The following is a 20,226-nucleotide window of genomic DNA, read 5'->3' as shown; positions in this document are numbered from 1 at the left end:
CAATGACAACAGACCCTCTACGGCAATGAATTTTGAAATTAGCCGTATATACTGGATCTGTGTACAGAGAAGTTTCGAAGCGAAACGGAACGTAACTAATATCTACAAGCATCCCATCGACACTCGACATCGCTCTGAGCAAAAGTTTTTGTACCATATCATAATTTTCCATTCTGTTCACTTTGTAGCGTTGGTTGAACAGGTCGAACAAAGTCGTGTTGCTGATAAAAGAGGACTGGAAACGAGAGTAAAAGAATTGAACGCGGTTGTGCAACAATATGACCAATTATCCCAATTCAACAATCAATTGCGAACTAAGATTTCAGACCTCGAAGAGAATTTGTTTTCACTACAAGGTAAAAAGTTTCCATCAAGTTTGTTTTCGATTTCACACGGCTTTGAACAGAGTTTTTAAGCTGAAAGCAACATTCTTGCCTCAATTCTGCTCCAAGTACAAGAACAATTTGAGGCTCAATAAAAAATAACAGCGGGAGCTACATTAAAAATCTACTGACTCTTAGAAAAAAGAGTACAGTCCTATTTATTTTTACTGTAATCTCATTGTATGCAAATGATTGACGTTTGACTTTGAGCCTATCAGCGTGCTTTTAATCCGTCCCGAATCTGGATGGAAAAGACAAAAGCGGTCCGCTACCCTAGAGCCATGAGCTTTACAGTGAATACTTGCCATGTGCGGAGTATCAGAATCTGCTTGGAGATTATTTTTTTGTCTTTCCTGCTTAGAATCATTGGAAAGTAACAAAGAAACGATGGAGGAGAGCAAGACAACCATTGAGAATTTGGAACAAACAAAGGGTAGTTTGTTATCACAAGTGGAAGCCATGAAATCAGACCTTCTGACAAAAGAGGATGCAGTGACGTCATTGGTGCACACAAAAGAAACTATGACGCAAATGATACAGGTATTGCACATTTTTGTATAAGCACAAACTATATAAGAACGTATAAAAAAGATTTTAAAACTTCGCACGAGAATCAAAACGTCAAATTTCTTAGGAAATGTCACAAAATGATGAAAATAAGAATGTTTTTAGGCTTAAAAGATTTTGGATGTTCTGATAAATAAAAACGTTTATTGAGACTAATACCTTTCAATCTGTTTTGACCTGCATCGAATTTCACCGAACGAGTTCTGAACACCAGGCCTCTATTAGCGTGGTCGGGTCCAAACTAGCTCAGCGATTTTAAAATGGGTTACTGCAATCCCTTTACAATGGGAGCTGCTCTTTCAAGTTTTAGGGCAGTGAGTCTATTTTTTATTTTTTTCCTTCGCAGGATTTAGAAACCCAGAAAGAAGAACTCGTGGGAGATAAAGATGCTTTGCAAGAAGAAGTTGAGAAGGAGCGAAAACAAATCGAATCTCTTGACAGTAAAATCCAAGAATTAGACCAGGCTCTCTTGAAAGAGAAAGAGAGCTGCGAGGAGGAACGTTCTCTGTGTAAAAGCGCGTACGAACGTAAAGCCAGTGAGAAAGAAGCACAGGCTACTGAGCTGGTTCGATGTATGAAACGCCTTCAAAGCGATAACGTTCAACTGAATGAAACGATTGAGAAATTGAGACAGGAATTGGACGAAAAAACAAGACTTAATCAAGTCGAACAGGTGAGTCATGGTTCAACTGCCCTTACCCATAACCTTCAAATTGTTTTGGAAACGAGGACTAGGGCTCAGACCTCCTACTACAAAATCCGTGACGCGGTCTGGCGAAATACCGTAACCCAAACCTTGCAGATGTTGAAAATCATCCCGATCTTCACAACTTAGGCGATTGCTATCGATTCCGCGTTGCTGGAGGTTTCCATTCATCATGTTATTGTTTTGCAAAGACAATAGGGTCCAATGTTCCAATCTGATATAGTTTTCTTGATCCTAACTTTCAATGGAAGTCTTTCAAACAAGTTTTGTAATGTAACCTAGAAACTTATACCTTACACTTCATCTTTCTCTGTTAGTTATCACATGAGAAAGTTGACGAGCTTGAAAGAAAATGTGAACAACTGAAAAATCTCTACGAAGAGGAAGTCAAAGAACTCAAAGACGAATTGCTCAACATGGAAAAGGGGCTGACAGAGAAAGAAAATACCATGACGACCGTCTCTAACGAAAACGAGGCTGTGAAGAAAGAGTTAGGAGATCTACAACAAAAATATGAACAATCATTGACGAGCAATAGAAATACATCACCTCTAAATAATGGTAAGTTCATTGGGTACTTAATTTTGCGGTAAATACCTACTTTTTAATTTTTTTCTTTTTTTCTCCTGGTATTTCCTAATAGGCCTTGTGGAGTGAAGCGACTTTTCCATCCCGGCCAAGCCTATAACGTAGTCGGTTCTAGTTCTCATCCGCGAAATATTTCTAAACAAAACTCAAAAAATGTCAAATAAATACTATTTGAATGGTTACTGGCATCAAAGAGGCCCAAATAATGTTTATTTCAACAACCGACATGCAGGATTTGACAGTAGAAGTCACAAATATTGCTACCCAATAGTGCCACTTTTTTAATATTCACCTCACTATCTTATTTCGGACATCCTCCTAAATCTTCCTCCTCCTAAATGAAGTACATCATCTTCCGTCATTTTAGATTCGGCTGAAACGCCAAAAGACGACTTGAAAGTACTGCAGAACAAACTGAAATTACGGTTGGAAGACATTGAAGTGTACAAGAACCGTATCCATGAACAAGATGATGAAATCAAGAAACTGAAAAGCAAAAAAGAAGAACTCAAAGGTTGGTCTTTAACCTTTTTCTATCCTCTGAGCTAGTTTTGTTCTTGTGCTCTAATTTAAGAATAATATGTTGCTTTCAGTTTAGTTATCCCCGAGCTAGTTTCGTTCGCCTATTTGGATGCCGTAATTTTAGACTTTGTTGCTTTCAGCTTAGTTTTCTATCCCTCATCTAGTGTATTTCGCTTATTTCGGATGCTGTCTGCACTTCTTTAAGCGACTATATTGTTTATTTCTTTTCAGACCAGATGAAACGTGCGATCACTCATTTCGAGAGCGTACGACGGCCGAGCGGAAACTCATCTACTGAGGAATGGGAGAGACTGGTCACTGATCTAGATAAAAGAGTCTTACGGTTGAACAACAGTAACACTGAAATAACGGAGAAAAATAGAATCTTGAAGCAGAAATTGGAATCGTACTCAGAATGCCTGAAAAGCTCTCAAGGTATGATGAATGATTTATCATTTGCTTTACATACATACGTTTAAAATTCACATCCTTTTTAGGGTCCCAAACTCAATTTTAAACAGTTTAACACCTAATTTTGTCACCTGTCCATTTTTCAAATGACGTCATCCGGTGTTTGAATATAAAATAATTTTTTTTGAAAATATTCGGTATAAAGGTTTTAAGTTTTTTTCAAGACGTCATAATAGGCTTTTCCAGGTAAAACTAAAAAAATTTTACAATTTCGGAATAATGTTTTACATACGGATTCATGTCAAAGCTTTTCCCGAGTCTAACTTTAAACTCCCAACTCTTTTCCTTATAAAGGGGCTCCGTCTGGCTTTGAAAAGTTTGGACCCTCTACGATACAAACTATCGATTTTTACCTTTTTGCCACAGTAAAACTACAACAACAAGAGCGTTTATTGAAAGGATCCAACGAACTGAACAAAGTACAAGAAGAACTGAATAAGAAAGCCAATGAAAATGAACGGCTCAAGACTGGCATACAAAAAGCCTACAGTGAGTATATTTTCAGCCCATCTAAAGTGGGGGCGTCAGTAAATGCGGTTTCTTGTTTTTGGAAGCCCCCCGTGCCCCGCCCTCCTTCCCTTCTGAAGGGAATTTCAACTGCTCAAGGAGCTTAATCAACTGTTCTAAAACTATGTTCCTCTAGCTAGTAGAGTTATTTATCATAATTGCCGGCCTCAATATCGCGATTAAATTTGAATCTCCCGAACTAGAAAAAATTAAATATGATTAAAAATGTCCTGAACGAACCGTCAAGTCATCTATCAATTCTGTATGGTGAACACTTGTTTGAAAATCAAGATTAGAATTGCAAGGGAATCCTTTGGCCTAAACCATCATCGTGTCCTCGTGAATAACTTAAACACGTGCATTTCGAAATTTTTATCTTTCATATTTGTATGAATATTTGTGTCATTTCTTTATTAGGTCGGATGACGAAAGCAGAGACAAAAGAAAAAGAAACGAGTAGTAAAATGGACCGTGTCACGAACGGCCTCAATACTGCCTTCGGTAAGTCTCAAACACATGGCCGAATAGAATTTGAAGCTTCGATTTAAAGCAATTTCTTTCTTGCATTAATTTCGCAATCCGCATAATTCTCATATGAACGCTAGTTTTTGAAAATTGTGCAAGGCGATAACGAAAAAATGCACTAAATTCTCAACCATCGTTTTGATAAATGAGACACTAACCATAAAGCCTCGATTTCTCTTGCCTTGGAAAGGTTGGAGATTCTAATTAACCCTTCAGGTTTGAAGTTTATTGAAAAATACTCCTATTAGTAGGCTGCCAACATCTCTCTCTGAATTGTTTTGTCATAGTAAGGCGAAAATAAAAAAAATGTAGTGTTTCCGGAATGCGGGTGAAGGAAAAAAGCTCTCATGGGGCCGGCCGGAAAAAATTTTTTTGCTATTTTTTACTTAAGATCATTGAACCAAATTGTACAAACTGTATGAAGTAAGCCCTGAATACTAATGTATCAACTACTAACGAAGTCTGCGGCCGGGTCAGAAAATTATTTTTTTTTCACCCGGCCGGTTTCCGGAAACACTACATTTTTTTATTTTTGCCTAAAGTAATAAAATTGTATTTTATGACAAAAAATTTCAGGCATGCGCTAGTACCCTTTTTAGCAACTGTAAAACTATTATCAAATTCAATTCAGTCATACTTAGTGGAAAGGTTTAACAAGCTCTTCAAATTCAATACTTTCGAAAATAGCCGGCGTCAGTCATTCCATTGTTTGACTATCATCTTTTTCAGAGCGTTACAAACATTACAAAGGACGTTGTCAAACGCTGGATGGTGAAATCAAAACACTCAAACAAGATCTGGACGAAGCTAGGTAAAATGATTCAATGATTTAATCCTAAATTAATTTTGCAAATTTTGTCCACATAAAATTTTGAAAAAATCAAAGCAAAATGCAAGCATAAAGTGGATCCAAATCCAAATTTTTCTTTAACAATGGGCCGACAAAATTGACGTTTGTGGGTGAGTGTTTGAGGGCGTGTTATCTGTAGAGTTATGACAAGCACAATTCTCATCTCTTCCACCGATATAGATCAAGACTTTCACCGAGAAGCACAACAGTTGAACCTCACGATACTTCGTCACGTGCATTACGTTCATCATCACGAACCAATCAAATCGCTTCATCGTCTCCTCAATCAACCAATCCGTTCCTTCCTCCGACAAAATCAACCAATCAAACTTCATCCTCGTTCGCATCAAGTAAAAAGATCTCCACTTCGACTGGATCGTTATCAGATTTTCATTCCATGATTAATAAAGACACTTCAAAGGATAGCGCAACTACCGCTTCTGACCGCTTACCAAGCTTATCGGGATTCACTGATAAAGCTCCAGGAAATCTTTCCGACATTATTGGTAATCTACAAGATGACGAAGAGGAAGACAGATCTCTATTTTCTTTAACGTCACCCGTGGCTAAAGAAACCCGCAAGGAAACACCCGAACAGCCTTTTGCGTCGTCAATTCTTCCGACAAATAAACGAAAGTCGCCGATTTTCTCAACCCGGTCAGCGTTTGCCGTTGTAGATTCTACTAAAGAGAATGAAACACAAGAACGAAAACAGGCTATCACGTCTCCTGAAGAGGTAGCGAAGAAAAGAAAAAGTCTTGAAACGGCTGAAAGTAGTAAGTAATAATATTTTGTTCAACTCCATCTTTCCAGGAGGTTGTTTTAACGGCAAATGACGCCCATCAAAACATCAAATTTTAGGTAGGTGAAACCTGGTAAGTGAAGAAATAATATTGTCTAAACCATCAAATTTAAAGCTAGAATGAATCTTGACTGATTCGTGTTCGTCTATTTTTTATCTGACTGTTATCTTCAGGTAGGACAAATAAGCATCTAGCTTGTTCTATACAGTTTCGTTGTTTGTTTTTTTCAAGGTCAACCGCGAAGACGAAGAATCTCAAACTTTGATACTACACCCAAAAAAGGTAAAGAATATTTTATTCATAAAAAAAACAAAGTTCAAAATATTGTGACTAGAAAACCCTACCTATACAGGGTGTCCCTAATAAAAGTATCGAGTTTGAACATGCGATTGAGTAGAAAAGTTTGTGTGTGTTATCGCTAAAATATAAGAACGTTCTCCATCACATAGGCTCATTACAAAAGGTAGTTACAACGTATAAATTAATTGTAATGACAAAGAAAAAAGAGGGAGAGCTTAAAATACAATTTTGTGAATACACACTTAAAACTTTCTACTCAATCGCATGTTCAAACTCGATACTTTTATTAGGGACACCCTGTACTACCGTTGGCATCCGCTTACGGATTTGTGCTCCTTGTGTACCACCATGGAATTATTATAGACACTGGAAAAACAATGAGCTGAATTTTGCCAATTTCTCATGTACCAGCCTTGTCCGCAGTAATGACATTATTGTTCACCCTCCTTCCACTATTAAACAATAATTCGTAGCATTTTTATTGCAGTTCTCCTCCGAGATTCAAACTCATCTAGCTAATTACTAATTATACCTCGTTATGACGTTTTAAATTTTGAGAAAGATGCAAAAACATGCTATGTATAAGAAATTGAATATTGACACCAGATATTTTTAAACTTCAACCTCAAGAAAGCCACCGTGCCACCACGTGCCACCAAAAGATTTTCAGATCACAGTGGAGCTATGAGACTCACGTCTAATATATATCAATCTCAGCTCTTCTCGGAGATATATTGGAAAGATATTTCCAATTCAAAATTTCGTGTCATTATAAGCATTTTGTTTGATTTTACTCGTCTGATGATGTTTTTCTCACACCAAATTTTCTCACCAAGTTTGGTATTCTAGCATTTATTTTCAAACTTTTAGCCAGCAAAAATACGATCAGAAAAAGTTAGAGAACTTTTTAGAAATAAGAGTATTAATTATTTTTCGAAATCAGAGTCCTTCGAGCCGCCATGCCAGTTGTCCTTTGCGGACAAAGCCTGACATCGATTGTTTTCTAAAACAATAGAAAGACAATACTCCGCTCTCCACCGTTTCATTCGATGTTTATCCAGCGTCTCTATAATAAATCCATGGTACCACCATCAGTTTAATTTGCTTACCGAATAAAAATTGATACCGCCTCCCCGGAGAGAATTTATAGATAAGTTATAGGAGAAAACCCTGATACATTTTTTAGATCAGGGGCAATTACGTTCACCTAGTGTCTCGTTTCCCATACTTTATATCGATACGAGGCCATTAGTCGCCTCCTTGGATTTTCCGTTATGCGTTATCGGAGAAAAAGATCGAGGGAAAGTGACCAAAATATCAAGAGATTGACCAATTTTTCCCACACGAAAACTTCTCGTATCGTTGGCAAAATCAAAATGACCATATTTTTAACCCGGATTTCTTTTTCCCGGTACGATCTAATCGCATGCTTTATCCATCTCCCTTGTTCTTTTTTCAGCTGGCGAAAGTGAGTGCAATCAACAGTAAAGAGAAGACTACGTTCAAAAATTCGATTCTAAAAACATGAAATTTTATTTTTATTGGAAAGTTTGAAGTGGAGATTTATCAATATTACTATACATATTTATTCATTAATTTTTTTTTCAGTGTATCCTTTTTGAATTTTTAGCTTTTGATTAAAATATTGCGAAAAGATTTTGAGTTTTATAAGAAAATCGCTTTTTGCTTTTAAGATATATTCAGTTTGTTTGAGTGCTGATTTATTTTTTGATATTGACAATATAATATGTTACCTTAAAAGTTACTTCTTTTGGCGAGAACTAATTCTGTCGAACGTTGTCAAAACTTTAAAAAACATAAAGAAATTACTTTCTCTCTAAAATGATTTAGGATTTCTCATGATTTTCTAAAATAGTCCCTAATTTTGCTTAAAACACTCATTTTTAGGGCAAAAAAGAACCGATTTCTCCTGCCATTCGCCAAAATTTAAAAAAAATTGCCGCCTCACTCATTTTCTTACTTTCGACACCGTTTGGCGATCGGGGAATGTTTTCACTATCGTTTTTATTTCCTTCAATTTTTTCACAAACTAGTAAGTATTTGCGTAATAGATCCACTTCAGCAAAAACCTCTGCTTTTGTTAACAGTCTGTTCCTCTAAAGGATCCTGCATTGTAACACGCATGCGTAATTTGTCGTTCTTTTAGACCACATGTAGTTATTTCCCGTGATAAACAAAGAGGAATAAATCTCTTGGGGTGGTACAGTCACTTTCGGTCGGGGTTGTGGACGGCGAAATATGTCGTTTTTTATAAAATTTGTCGTTCTTTTTGTCTATTTTTAGAAATGCAGGATTCTTTAGTTAAACCCCCTCTAAGATGCTCATAAAAATGTTAAAATACTATTTTTAGATTCATTCATTTAATAATATTTACGTCAAAATTGACGTCAGAATGAAAATATATTTGACGTCACTCTTTTGGATTCGCCATAACAAGAAAGTCATTTAGAAGTTCGGAATGTAGCCGCTGAAGCCATGATTGAGTGTTTTAAGTCGGTAAGTTGTTATTTTTACCTTGAATATTATCAAAAATATTGTTCCAGAAATCATTTGCAGCATTTTGGTATCAGGCTTGTTTGCTTTCTCGAAAAAATCACGTTTTTATAGACCAAAATTTTATGTTTTTTAGCTCTAGTTGTAAAGCTTTGAAAATTCATTTCGTCAATTTGCTTGTCTCTTATATTTTTCACTTAGGGAGTTTTTACTACTTTTAATCATCATATTCACTCTCAATATATAACAATTTCTATCCCTCTCTTCTCATAGGCGAGGAAAAAATATAACAGCTGGCTTGACATATGGAACAACTTGCCAATATTCCGTAAAGAAGTCCTTATCGTACTCTCCATTGTGATTGGTACTGTCAATTTTGGTCTTTCCATCAATGACTTTGTACAATTTGGTGAATTACATCGACCATGTCATTCTACGTACAGTATTACCACAGAGCTTTTGGTAAGTTTATTTTTTAATCGGGTGTTGTAAGACTGTAGGTTTATTACACGGCCTTTTGTACAAACAATAGCCGGTTAATGACTACTGAATTTAAAGATAATTGACTGAATGGTCAGAACGCTTTAAGGCTTCTGAGTTTACCAGGCCAGCCTGGTGCAAATGAATGACCTTCCACTCCCAGCGGTAGATATTACTTCAAATTCGGAATCAATTACGTGGGCTTCGCAAGTTTTGCGAGATTTTAGTATTTTTATTTCCGTTTTTGGAGCTTCAAATATCTGGTGCTTCGCACTTAGATGGATATGATAATATTCTGATTCGCAAACCTGTATGCATACACTTCCTGTACAAGAAAACTTATTGTTAGGGGATTAGCAGTACTAAGACTTAGTTCATCTAATGTTTTCAGCTCACCCAAATAGAGACTAATACGCATGCGTAATTTATCGTTCTTTTAAACAACATGCAGTTGATTTCAGTGATAAACAAAGAGGAATGAATCTGTAGGGGTGGTACAGTCACTTTCGGTCGGGGTTGCAGACAGCGAAATATGTCGTTCTTTGATAGGGTTAGGGTCGTTCTTTTTGACGTGCTTTTTAATAGTTATGTCTGGAAACGTTAGATGAACAGTCTCCTAAAGTACTAGTTTTGTTTGCTTTGTGTTCTCGCGTCTAACGAATTGCGTGTTTCTCTTCTAAATCGAGTTTGCAGTTTTAGAAGTTCCCTGATAAGCATTATGGGTAGGGTTATAACGCAATACTGGAAAATTTATCGTTTTGAAATCTGATCTAATAAATTTTCAAGCAAATTCTCCTTGACAGGTATAAAAATCCAACGTTAATTAGTGATTTGAACGCTTCTTTCTATTTCTTAGGCTTCGATTACAATTGGATTTTATTTTGGCTTGACTGGATTCGTATATAGCTGTATTCGGCAAAGTAAATGGAAGTTTGTCGCTATTTTTGCTATCGGTAAGTAAAATTATTTCAACTGCCTCATTTTCCCGCTTGTTACACCTTGTAATGTTGCTCTAAAAATTTATGCGAAAGTTTTTGAAACAGGTTACCCCAAATTAAGAGTAACTCTCAGACGGGAACTTTAAACACGATACGTAGCCTAGTTACCAAAACAAAATCAAAAGTTATAAACCGGTTAATCTGGTATTTATTCATACATTTTGTCATTTTAGCTTGGAATATGTTTGTGTTGATTTTCAGAACCATTTCTGAATTCGTATACGTTGAATTTCGACCAGATTGAGAAGGTAGGCATTTTTGGTAAATTTTTGTAATGAACGAACAATTACCGCTCTGTAATTCAACGTTCTGCGTTCTGCCGCACGCTTATACGGTGCGATAATATCAGAAGTCGCCGTCAACAAGAAACTCTCATAAATGACGCTCTACGATTTGATACGCTCCCTTATCCGATAAAAATCCAATTCCTGCTGAAAATGGAATTAGGGAGCTTTAAGCTTTGTGGACGTCACTCCATCGTCAAAGATTAAGCCTCGATTAAGGGACGCTTTGATCATATTTTGCCACCTGACCAATACAAGTATTTGACAAACTGACCCGAATTTTCCCTTTAAACCTAATAAATAACTAGGAAAAGTGTTCTATTTTGCGATTTTTTAGACTTTTTGACTTCTTTGGCATTCTTGCAAATGTGTGCCAAGGCCATACTCTTAGGTTTTAAATAAACGGGGGGGGGGTTCGAATAAACAGGGGGGTTGGAAAATTTTCTAGATTTTAATAAACGGGGGGGGACCTAATTGCCGGGGGTGGAAATTGTACTTCTAAAACCCAAAAATAAGGTAAAAATAGGCTAAAATCAGGCTATCTAGAGCAAAATAAGGGGCCTTCTCTTTGACAGCTGAAAATATTCTTAGAGATTAATAAACGGGGGGGTCCTAATAAGGTCCGGGGGGGTTGGAAAATTTTCGAAAAATGAACAAGCGGGGGGGCCGTTTATTTGGAACCTAAGAGTAACGCTACCGGAGGACAGGGGGCTTGACCCCTCACTTTTTTTAAATGGGCAAAGTCAGTCTGAAATAGCGTGATTTCAAGGCATATTGGAGGATCAAAAACCATGGCCCTGTGTACGAGAATATTTTGAGTGATTTGCAGGTCTGTAAAATACCAACTGGTGGGTGACTTAATAAATTCTACACATTTCCACACAGACCAATCTATAATGTTTGCGGTGAAAAACTTTATAACCGTGCTTCAATTTTTCCATTTCTCTAGGTTATCTCAAGATTTGAAACTTTTTTGAAATGGTCCGGAATTTTATCGTTAAAATCTGTATACAGAGTTGATTCATTGGCGCTTGTAAGACCAATTTGACGCCATGACAATATTTTGGAATCAGCCAAAGATCATCAATGCTGCTATTGGTTACATGAAGGTGGGCTCCCTGTCACCTAAACACAATAACAGACAATATAAAAGCACGCCCTGGGAAGGGATGATATAGAATGACAGAAAGAAGATCGGGATTTCGAAAGATTATTTGGTGTTTTGATATGTTTTTAAGTTACTGTTGTAGTGTAGTCTACTTTATGTATTCATGAATTAAAATCCGAAAATACTTTAATTTGTATTTTGTTGTTAATTTTTTTGAAAGTTAAACTTCCACAAACTTCAGCGCCCTTTCGCCTTGGTTTGGTTGATCAAAACCCCTGTGGGGTGCTTAGGCAAAATGGGTGCCGGTTGAAATTTGAAAATTTTGTCTGAAATTTTCTAAGGGTCGCAAAAATGTCAAAGAGTGGACAAATTTTTCGAAATTCATTCTTTTTTAAGGGTCGATTTTCAAACTTTGACACGAACATACCCGTCATCTCGCAACCCCCCCCCCCCCCGGAGTGAAACTGTATATTTAACAGATAAATGATGTTAGAATACACCATTAGCAAAAAAAAACAGCTGCTTTCTTATGAAAACCACCCTGGAATCTTATTCCTTTCAAAGAACTCACCGAAATATCTTCCAAACTGCGAAAATCACTTTAATGAGAATCCAAGCTTGTCTTTACAGCTGTAAACAATAGAGTTTCAAATTCCTACCATAAAAACAGCTGATTTACCATCTACTTTTTGAATTTAACTTTTATGGTCATATCCCTGCCCGCCAAAAAGACCATCAGGTCATTGGGGAAGGGTAAAAGAAATTCCAAAGTGGATGCGAAAATGAGGTTAGTTAAATTAATTTTGTCATTTTGAACACTTTATTAGTATCAAAAATAAATCACCGATAAGATTATCTCGAATTCTATAGTTTATATTTTACTGTACAACAATTATCAAAATTTGGACCATTTCCAAAACAAAATTCACACAGTCGTAGGTACAAAGGCGGTGCAATTATCATCTTATTTTAGCGAGTTTTTTGGTTGTAAGGCACAAATGACCCTGCACTTTGCTAGTCGTTTGGCAATTCTTTCCGTCGTTAATTTGCAAACCTCCTTCCTAGCTACCACTATAAATAGATTTAATATCGTATAAATCCAAATAAATCTATCTCTCTATAGAACTAAAACTTCATAAATTTGATATTATTCAACAAAAATAAAGAATGAGAATTGATCCACGTCAAGGGATTCAAAAGAAGATGTTCATCTATTTTAAAGGACGAAATTTTGGCGGAAAAAGAAAATTCGACAGATTCGGCGGATCTCCCAGCAAGAATTTATACCATGTATAACAGGAACCTATATATAACCTATATATAGAACCTTTATATTTGGAACCTAAGAGTACCCACCAAAATTTCTTCCTTTAAGTTGTAAACTTTAATCAAATAATCCTATCCTTTATAATATCGTCTTTTCAAGCCAATCGAACACGTCTGTAAAACAATGTTTTTAATCAAATTATATTTCCAGATTCCATTTAAATTTCCACACCAGAAAATGGTGACGTTTCATTTGCGTGCGTGTGCGAATCGGCTATATTTGGTCATGAAATGAACCGCTCAACGAAGTGCTCTATCAGGGTAACAAAAATCCAAGAAATCAAAAACAACCATTTCACATCGTTAAATCTTGACCGCCTACGCCACCAATATGATTATTACCAACTTTTACAAATCTGTTGAGGTCTGGATCTAACAATGGGTCATTTTCAGCGACCCTTCCACCCAGGGCAGACATGAAATAAATAACAGTCATAAAGATCAATGTAAATAACACTAAAGCGATGAATACTCGTTTATACGTCATATTGGCTTCTTTCTTTATTTCGCCTGGCTTTTTCCATAACCTGAAAGACAGGAGAAAAAAATTTTCATTACCTTCACGCCACCATCAAAATGACCTTATCTCTTAGATCCAAAAATATTGTTGCAATGGTTTCCTACGATTGGCAAAACCTTAAAAGTCTCTTTGAACAAAAATCCAATATCAAAGACGGAGATCAATAGAAACTTATCAGTTTTTTGTTTGAAATAAATCATAGAATCGAGTCAGACAGTTTCACTTACACTATTTGATCAGAGGCAAAGCAGAAACCTAGCCTTCAAAGAAATACATTTTGTAATTAACAAATTGGAATTGTAAAAAAATACTAAAAACATAATTCACCTCATCATGTTAGAGAGCCAATGCATGAAACCTTTTCGTTTATATTTATTTTCATCGTGATCAAACGATAAATTGATTTTAGATTCTTCGTATCGTGTCGTTGGTGCTTGTTTCCGTGATAACGTGCCTACGAGTGAATAGAAAAATGTGAAAACGAATATGAATCCATCGAATAAATATGAATTAATCTAATAAACACTGGTCGCTACTCCATTTCCTAGGCAATGGGATTAATTGAAGCAAAAGTAATGTGCGTCCGTTAATAACGTCCCTTTTGAGGGATTTCTCAAAATAGAATTTGTTTCAAATTTTAAACGTTCGAAAATCTAAATTAAACCAAAAACACGATTTTGATTTTAGAAGTCAACAACTGGACACTCTGACGGAAATTTTGACGACAAACAGCCTTATCTAATGTGAAAATGAATGATGCAATGCATAAATGTTGTATACCTTCAGTCGGGTATTTATCTCTACTAAACATAGATGATTGTTGCGATGGTTTTGTATCATGTGTTTGTTGATGTTGTTGTGTATTTGAAAGGTTTTGTTGTGTTTGATATGCATTATGTTGTTCGATTTTCTGTTGCTGTTTGTTGGATAGAGGTACGAAAGGAGTGACAGACGCTAACGGTTTGTAACTTGATTTAGGTGTGGATGATACTTGTTGATGCGTATCACTTAATACTGAAATAATTAGGAAATGTGTATGTTAGAAAGTATTATTAAGGGTTTTGGAATTGGAATCAATTAAAAACATCACCCCTTTCTTTTCATACCAAATACGAAAGGTGTGATGTGGAGCTCAAAAGCCAAATTAGAACTTTGGATTTTCCCCTTAGGAAAAATATATGGAAATCTTAGGAATTAAGGAAACTTTTGGAGCTAAACGATAGTAAATCTATAAAAATTCTAGTATGTTCAACCAGGAAATATATCATAAAAGCTTGACATAATTATAATAAAAATGACAAATATCTCCAAAAACCAGACAAGACAAGAAGGCAGACAACACTATCACATCCTTTATGAAATTGAATATTGTTAAAATCAAGAACTACAGATATTACAATCAAAACACAGGATAATTCATACCTGGAGTGGTGGGCCTTGGTGACGTCTGGAAGAAAAAAAAGAAAATATCTTTAAGCATACAGGGCTCGAAATAACGGTCGGACATCGGACATTGTCCGACCCAAATAGCTTCATGTCCGACCCAAAAATCATAATTTTCAAGCTAAAGCAACCCTGATCGGACATTTTGTCCGAGCAACCCACTTGAAATCGTTATTTTGAGCCTTGAGCATAACAAGGATGAGATGTGGGCTTGAGATACAGAAAATGATTTTTAAAGAAGATTGATGAAGATCACTTTTTTTGATTTGCTAATTTAGTTTTTCTTTCAATTCTTCAAATCCTTTTGACTTACATAATAGCCCTTTGTTAAATGCAAATGTCATGATTATTACTTCTCTAATTTGACCAAAATTCAATCCCACAATCCTTTTCGTCTTAATTCAAAAGTTGTGAAAGTTATTACTTTTTCTTTGTGTGTAATAAACGCAAAGGGTTATGGGATTGAATTTTGGTCAAACAGAAAAATCAATGTCTATTTCTAGATTCCCCACGGTAAAAAAACTAAAATTCTTACAACAGAAACAAGCAAAATATCAAAGACATAGCATAGATTTTAATCAAAATACCTGCTCATGAGTTTGTAGTGGTAGACCTAACCCTTTTCGTCCCCATCCAACTGTTGAAAATTTTTGACGCAAAACGTCTGCTATTGGTGAAACTAATGCTTTAGGTGGAAAGATTTGTGCCTGAAAAAAAAGGATAGCAAGTGTATTTGGATGTACTATGTTTATATTTGACTGTTTGAAAAGTATTTCTTATGGGAAACCATAAACAAAATATTGCTTTGAAAATAATGACGTTTGGCCTCTTCAAATCTTAAATTAATCTTGATTATTTGAGCAGATAAATGGAGTTTGCTATAAAATATTGATCGTGAAGTTTCCTTACTTTGCAGTCAGGACATGTGTAGCCAGTCTTTGGAGTTGACTCTGGAAGTTTTAATGCCCAAGCATTGAAGCAATCCCAATGAAACAAATCTTTTGATGAGAAAAAACATTAAATTAAAGATTTGAAGAGATTCAAATAGTTTTCTTTTTCAAAAATTTTTTAGTTTAATTTGTAATTGATGTTACAAATTGCTCAATGAAGAGCAAAGCCATGTACAAAAATACATAAAGAAAGAAAACACTAACTTCATCTTTTTAATACTTTCAAATTGTAATAGAACAGAAAAGAACATAATGAGGAGAAACATACATACCGTAACATGTTAGCCTTATCACTTCTCCTTTATCGATACTCTCCAGGCATAAAGAACAAGTAGCACTGAAATCACTGTCTTGAAGCCAATGTACATATGATTTGATGATACACTAAAGAAAGTCAGAAAGGATTTTTTTTAGTAAATGATACATGGAATAATGTTTCTATTACCTATTGGCTTTAAAATTAGTACCATCACTTGAGATAGCTTTAATAAGCAAGGGGTAACTGCAATGGCCTCCAAACAGCAGAATCTTTTGGTTTGGATTTCAAAATCATGTTAGCTGGCTAGATCAGAATGCAAACAAGTCATGTTGAAACTTTCTGATTTGTAGACACTATCCAGTTAGACCTTTCCCTTATCACAAAGTCATCTGATGTAATAATAAATAATTGAAAAACTTCAGCATAAATCCTGATAGCTTCTTGATTCAATGAATGGAAGGGAAACAACAAAATATCAAAGTTATAATTTATGTTTGAACTGGGTTGGAGTTTCTATATTCAACATAAATGACATATTGCAAAAAGGTCTATAGTCAAGCAATGTCATGAACTTTTAGACGAGGAAAATGCCTTTCATTAATTAGACCTTTTTTCACTCATGTCTTTCAGCATTATCTTGTAGGTACATTTGTTTAAGTGATATTGTTTGTAGAAAGAGCGTGTAGTGAATTTTTTAAGTTTGTATTTATTTAATTTTATTAGATTTATTTGACTAATATTTTTTTCTCATCATTGCTTTGAAGTTGCAGTTTTTAACTATTAAAATTGACACCCTGATTAGAAAAATGTCTATTTGACGTGCCATTGTGATTAAGAAAAGGTCTTTCCATCCATCCATCCCCAAAGAAAAAGTGTGCCTCAACTTGGTAAAATTTTCAGATTCTCTTCTCTACATGATTAATTTCTTTAACTTTCTAAAAATAAAGGTATTTTGTAGACCTTATGTTCATCATGTTCATTTTGTATGAGATAGAAATTTTAAGGGGAAATTCAAAATCTAGATTCTCTGATTTTCCGAAATTGGAAATCAGGGGATCTTTTTCCAAAGATAAATTGGAAAAGCTTTCTTAAAAATCGAAAAAACACATCAGGGTGGTTTTTTTTTGCTGTTTGCTGGGTGTAAATGGTAGCACAAACTCCAAATAAATCAAACATTTGGGGAAACATCTTTCCATAAAAAGTCAAAAACTTTCTCAAAAAATGGAAAACATGTGAGAAATCAAATTTTTCAAAAATTGTGTGAGGCGCTTGCTCAATGCGTGAGAGTTGGCCTCTGTAGAATGTGGACATGTAAGAAATAAAGATATTTGTGATTGCCCCCAATCAAGATTCCTCAACCAAGCTGGTCTGCACATCACAGAAAGATCTAGTTTCAATCTCTCATTCTGCCCATCTCCTCTTTTTCTCTATTTTCTATCTCTAACTCTGTCTTTTCTGATTTCTGGACTAGTTGATTTTGACTACCGTATTACTTCGAATAAATGCCCCTCCCTACCTATAAAAGGAGAAATTTTTGATAAACGCCCCCTTTAAAACCAGGGGATGTCAATCGAACTCAATCGAATTCGATTTGGAGTCGAATCGATCGAATTCAATCGAAGTACATCGAAGTGATTGTTCGAATCAATCGAACTCAATCGAAGTGATTGATCGAACAATTGAATTCAATCAAAATGGGAAAAATATGTAAATCTTTGATCGTCTTTGATTGGATTCGATTTATTCGATCAATCACTTCGATTGGTTTTGATTGTTCGATCGGTTGGTTGATGCTGGATGGATTGATTATGATGTGTTTTTTTCAGTACTTTTAAAAATCTTTTAGAACTTTCTAAAGAGATTTTATGGTAGGTTAATAGTATGCGCCTGAGTTTGAAAAATAGTTTTTGAGCATTTATAAGTCATTATTAGTACCCAGGCCAGACGGTACTAACCAGAGGATGTCAATCGAAAACTTCGATTGTCGCACCAATCGAATATAATCGAAACCAATCGAAGTGATTGACCGAATCAATCGAAGCCAATCGAACCAAATCAATCTTAAAAAGATGTAAATCTTCGATTGACTTCGATCGTTTCGATCATTCACTTCGATTGACTTCGATCGATTTGGTCAATCACTTCGATTGATTTCGATTATATTTGATTGGTTCGACAATCGAAATTTTCGATTGACATCCCCTGGTTAAAACGAACGCCTCCCCCTGAAGGAGGGGTGTTTATTTAAAACTGGTAGCTGTAAGGAAGAATCATTTGAAGGGAAACTTAAATATCTCTTGTTAATAGTTTTCTTTCAGTATCCAAACTAATTTTGACCCATTTTTACATCTCTAAAATGGCATATTTTAACTGAAAGAAAACAAAAAGGCCAAACAAGGTTCCCATTGACTTTATTAAAATGACCTTGGTAAAAGTAACCTTACCCTTTGATGATCTTTAATCATGCAGGATTCACAAACATTCACACGACATCCATAACAAAATTGATTCGTAACATTTCTTTGTTTACACTTGCAAACACCCATTTTTTTTTATTTCACAATGTCATGTAATGAATGGTAAAAACTTGGTATTTTTTCAGCAAAATGCGGCAAAATTGCACTACCACGTCTTCAAAAATAAATCTACCATCTTTGTTATGTCTCGCTTATTGTTTACTTTTGAGCTCGTTTACATTGAAATTTCCGGGTCAGCGAAGCAAAAACATTTTTAGGCTCGTGTGTGGTGGTGGAGCAAGACCCACAAACACATTTGACATGAAGCTGTTGTGGAGCGGAGCCAGCAAGGTTGAAGGTGAGGGACTGAGATGGGGGAGGAGTGGAGGTGGGGGAGGAGGGGTGGGGGGGGTGGGTGGGGGAGGAGTGGGGGGAGGGGGGTGTGGGGAGGAGGGGGGTGGGGGGGAGGGAGTGGGTGGGTGGGGGAGGAGGGGTGGGTGTGGGGGCTTTGACGATCACTATCACTTAGGTAGGGTTGCAGCTTGAGAGTATGATAAAGGGCCAAAGTCTCTCTTAAGAACACCAGGTTGGCAAACGATATCATACTCCAGGATGCATTGGGCTGTTCCAGAAAAAAAGAGTCACCCCCTTGGACGACACAACTTTTAAAAAATAGTTTTGTTACGAAAATCTTGGTATTATTTAGACAAAAGGTAATAGAATTCCAGAGATTTCACCCAAATCTTTGGACAGAGTATTGGAAATTTGTATTTTTTGTTAAGGCGGCAATCACAATTATCTTCATTTCGCGTCCTCGTTGGATCTAAAAAGTGAGTTGGTCGGTCGGTCGGTAGTAAAAATTTTCGGGTTTTCTTAAAATTGGTCTGTGAGGCGGTAAAAGGTAAAAGGGCGTTAACTGAGGCGGCAGGAGGCCCAATCGCGTGTATGTTTTGCGTGGTTTCAGATTATGAAGTTTAAACACTGTGATCTTTGACACATAATGGCACGTGTAATGATAAACAAAGTTAAAATGCTGCGAATGCGCTAGAAATCGCTCACAAAAATCGGCAATAATAAAATTTTTGAGCAAAGGAAACGTCATCAAAACAAAAAGTCCGAAGAATTTACCGACTCTCCGACTCAATTTTACTCAATTTTCAGGAGTCGGTCGGGCGACGCGAAACGAAGATATTTGTGATTGCCGCCTAAACAAAGTATCGGAATTCCGAGTATTTTGTTTTGAAGGATATTTTGGACTTTGTAAAGGAAATTCCAAAAATTTGTCTAGTTTTTTTGTTGTGGAAATTCCGTGTCGTCCACTAGGGGGTAATGGACTAAAACTGCAATGGCCCATTGCAAGTGATATTTTTCAATCCGCAGACCTACTAGCCCCCGTCGGTTATTATCAGTTACGGTTGGAGCTTGAGAGTCCCTACTACATGCTCACCTACTATTTATTCAGATCATCTTGTTGTAGATTCAACACATTTGAATTTTGATAATCAATTCGGAGAAACTGAAGAACGTAACTTAATAAGCAAATTTGACCTCTACAACTTCCAAAGTGATAAAATTGACTGGGAAATTATTAACAAAGAATTAACAGACATTAATTGGTCTCAAGAACTGGACACAAATCTATATTTAACCCAAATTGTCAATATGC

At 35.9% G+C, this 20,226-nt stretch overlaps 2 protein-coding genes and 1 long non-coding RNA gene across 3 annotated transcripts in view; 2 read left to right on the top strand and 1 right to left on the bottom strand.

The window, feature by feature from the left end:
- Positions 1 to 7,914, top strand: part of LOC136806211 (putative leucine-rich repeat-containing protein DDB_G0290503) — a 42,578-nt gene extending 34,664 nt beyond the window's left edge. The window contains exons 30-41 of the mRNA XM_067062773.1: positions 189 to 356; positions 745 to 923; positions 1,297 to 1,623; positions 1,974 to 2,217; positions 2,612 to 2,758; positions 2,998 to 3,201; positions 3,604 to 3,726; positions 4,162 to 4,245; positions 4,999 to 5,080; positions 5,300 to 5,895; positions 6,154 to 6,204; positions 7,682 to 7,914. Coding sequence (XP_066918874.1) covers positions 189 to 356; positions 745 to 923; positions 1,297 to 1,623; positions 1,974 to 2,217; positions 2,612 to 2,758; positions 2,998 to 3,201; positions 3,604 to 3,726; positions 4,162 to 4,245; positions 4,999 to 5,080; positions 5,300 to 5,895; positions 6,154 to 6,204; positions 7,682 to 7,710 — 2,234 coding nt within the window. The 3' untranslated portion in view covers positions 7,711 to 7,914. The remainder of the gene's footprint in view (positions 1 to 188; positions 357 to 744; positions 924 to 1,296; positions 1,624 to 1,973; positions 2,218 to 2,611; positions 2,759 to 2,997; positions 3,202 to 3,603; positions 3,727 to 4,161; positions 4,246 to 4,998; positions 5,081 to 5,299; positions 5,896 to 6,153; positions 6,205 to 7,681) is intronic.
- Positions 7,915 to 8,683: 769 nt separating this feature from the next.
- On the top strand, positions 8,684 to 10,163 carry LOC136806218 (uncharacterized). The gene is made up of 3 exons (XR_010846534.1): positions 8,684 to 8,739; positions 9,010 to 9,198; positions 10,073 to 10,163. It is a non-coding gene; the product is annotated as an uncharacterized lncRNA (long non-coding RNA).
- Positions 10,164 to 13,055: 2,892 nt separating this feature from the next.
- LOC136806209 (zinc finger protein-like 1 homolog) lies at positions 13,056 to 18,871 on the bottom strand. The gene is made up of 8 exons (XM_067062770.1): positions 18,549 to 18,871; positions 16,118 to 16,229; positions 15,805 to 15,893; positions 15,483 to 15,602; positions 14,875 to 14,899; positions 14,233 to 14,466; positions 13,780 to 13,906; positions 13,056 to 13,459 (listed from the first exon to the last, which is right to left on the bottom strand). The coding sequence occupies exons 1-8, from the start codon at positions 18,648 to 18,650 to the stop codon at positions 13,228 to 13,230; spliced, it is 1,041 nt and encodes a 346-aa protein (XP_066918871.1). The 5' UTR covers positions 18,651 to 18,871; the 3' UTR covers positions 13,056 to 13,227.
- Positions 18,872 to 20,226: the final 1,355 nt, after the last annotated feature.

Source organism: Clytia hemisphaerica, unplaced genomic scaffold (assembly GCF_902728285.1).
Source record: "Clytia hemisphaerica strain Z4C2 unplaced genomic scaffold, Clytia hemisphaerica genome assembly, whole genome shotgun sequence".
Taxonomy (NCBI): Eukaryota; Metazoa; Cnidaria; class Hydrozoa; order Leptothecata; family Clytiidae; genus Clytia; species Clytia hemisphaerica.
This window is presented reverse-complemented; position numbering and strand designations above follow the sequence as displayed.

Bases quoted from the DNA above. Each gene is read 5' to 3' on its own strand.
- LOC136806209 (XM_067062770.1), bottom strand. From the start codon at position 18,650: ATGGGTGTTTGCAAGTGTAAACAAAGAAATGTTACGAATCAATTTTGT. The intron at 16,230-18,548 runs GTAAGGTTACTT...GACTTTCTTTAG, and splicing joins TGATTAAAGATCATCAAAGG to TGTATCATCAAATCATATGT. The intron at 15,603-15,804 runs GTAAGGAAACTT...CTTTTTTTTCAG, and splicing joins ACACATGTCCTGACTGCAAA to GCACAAATCTTTCCACCTAA.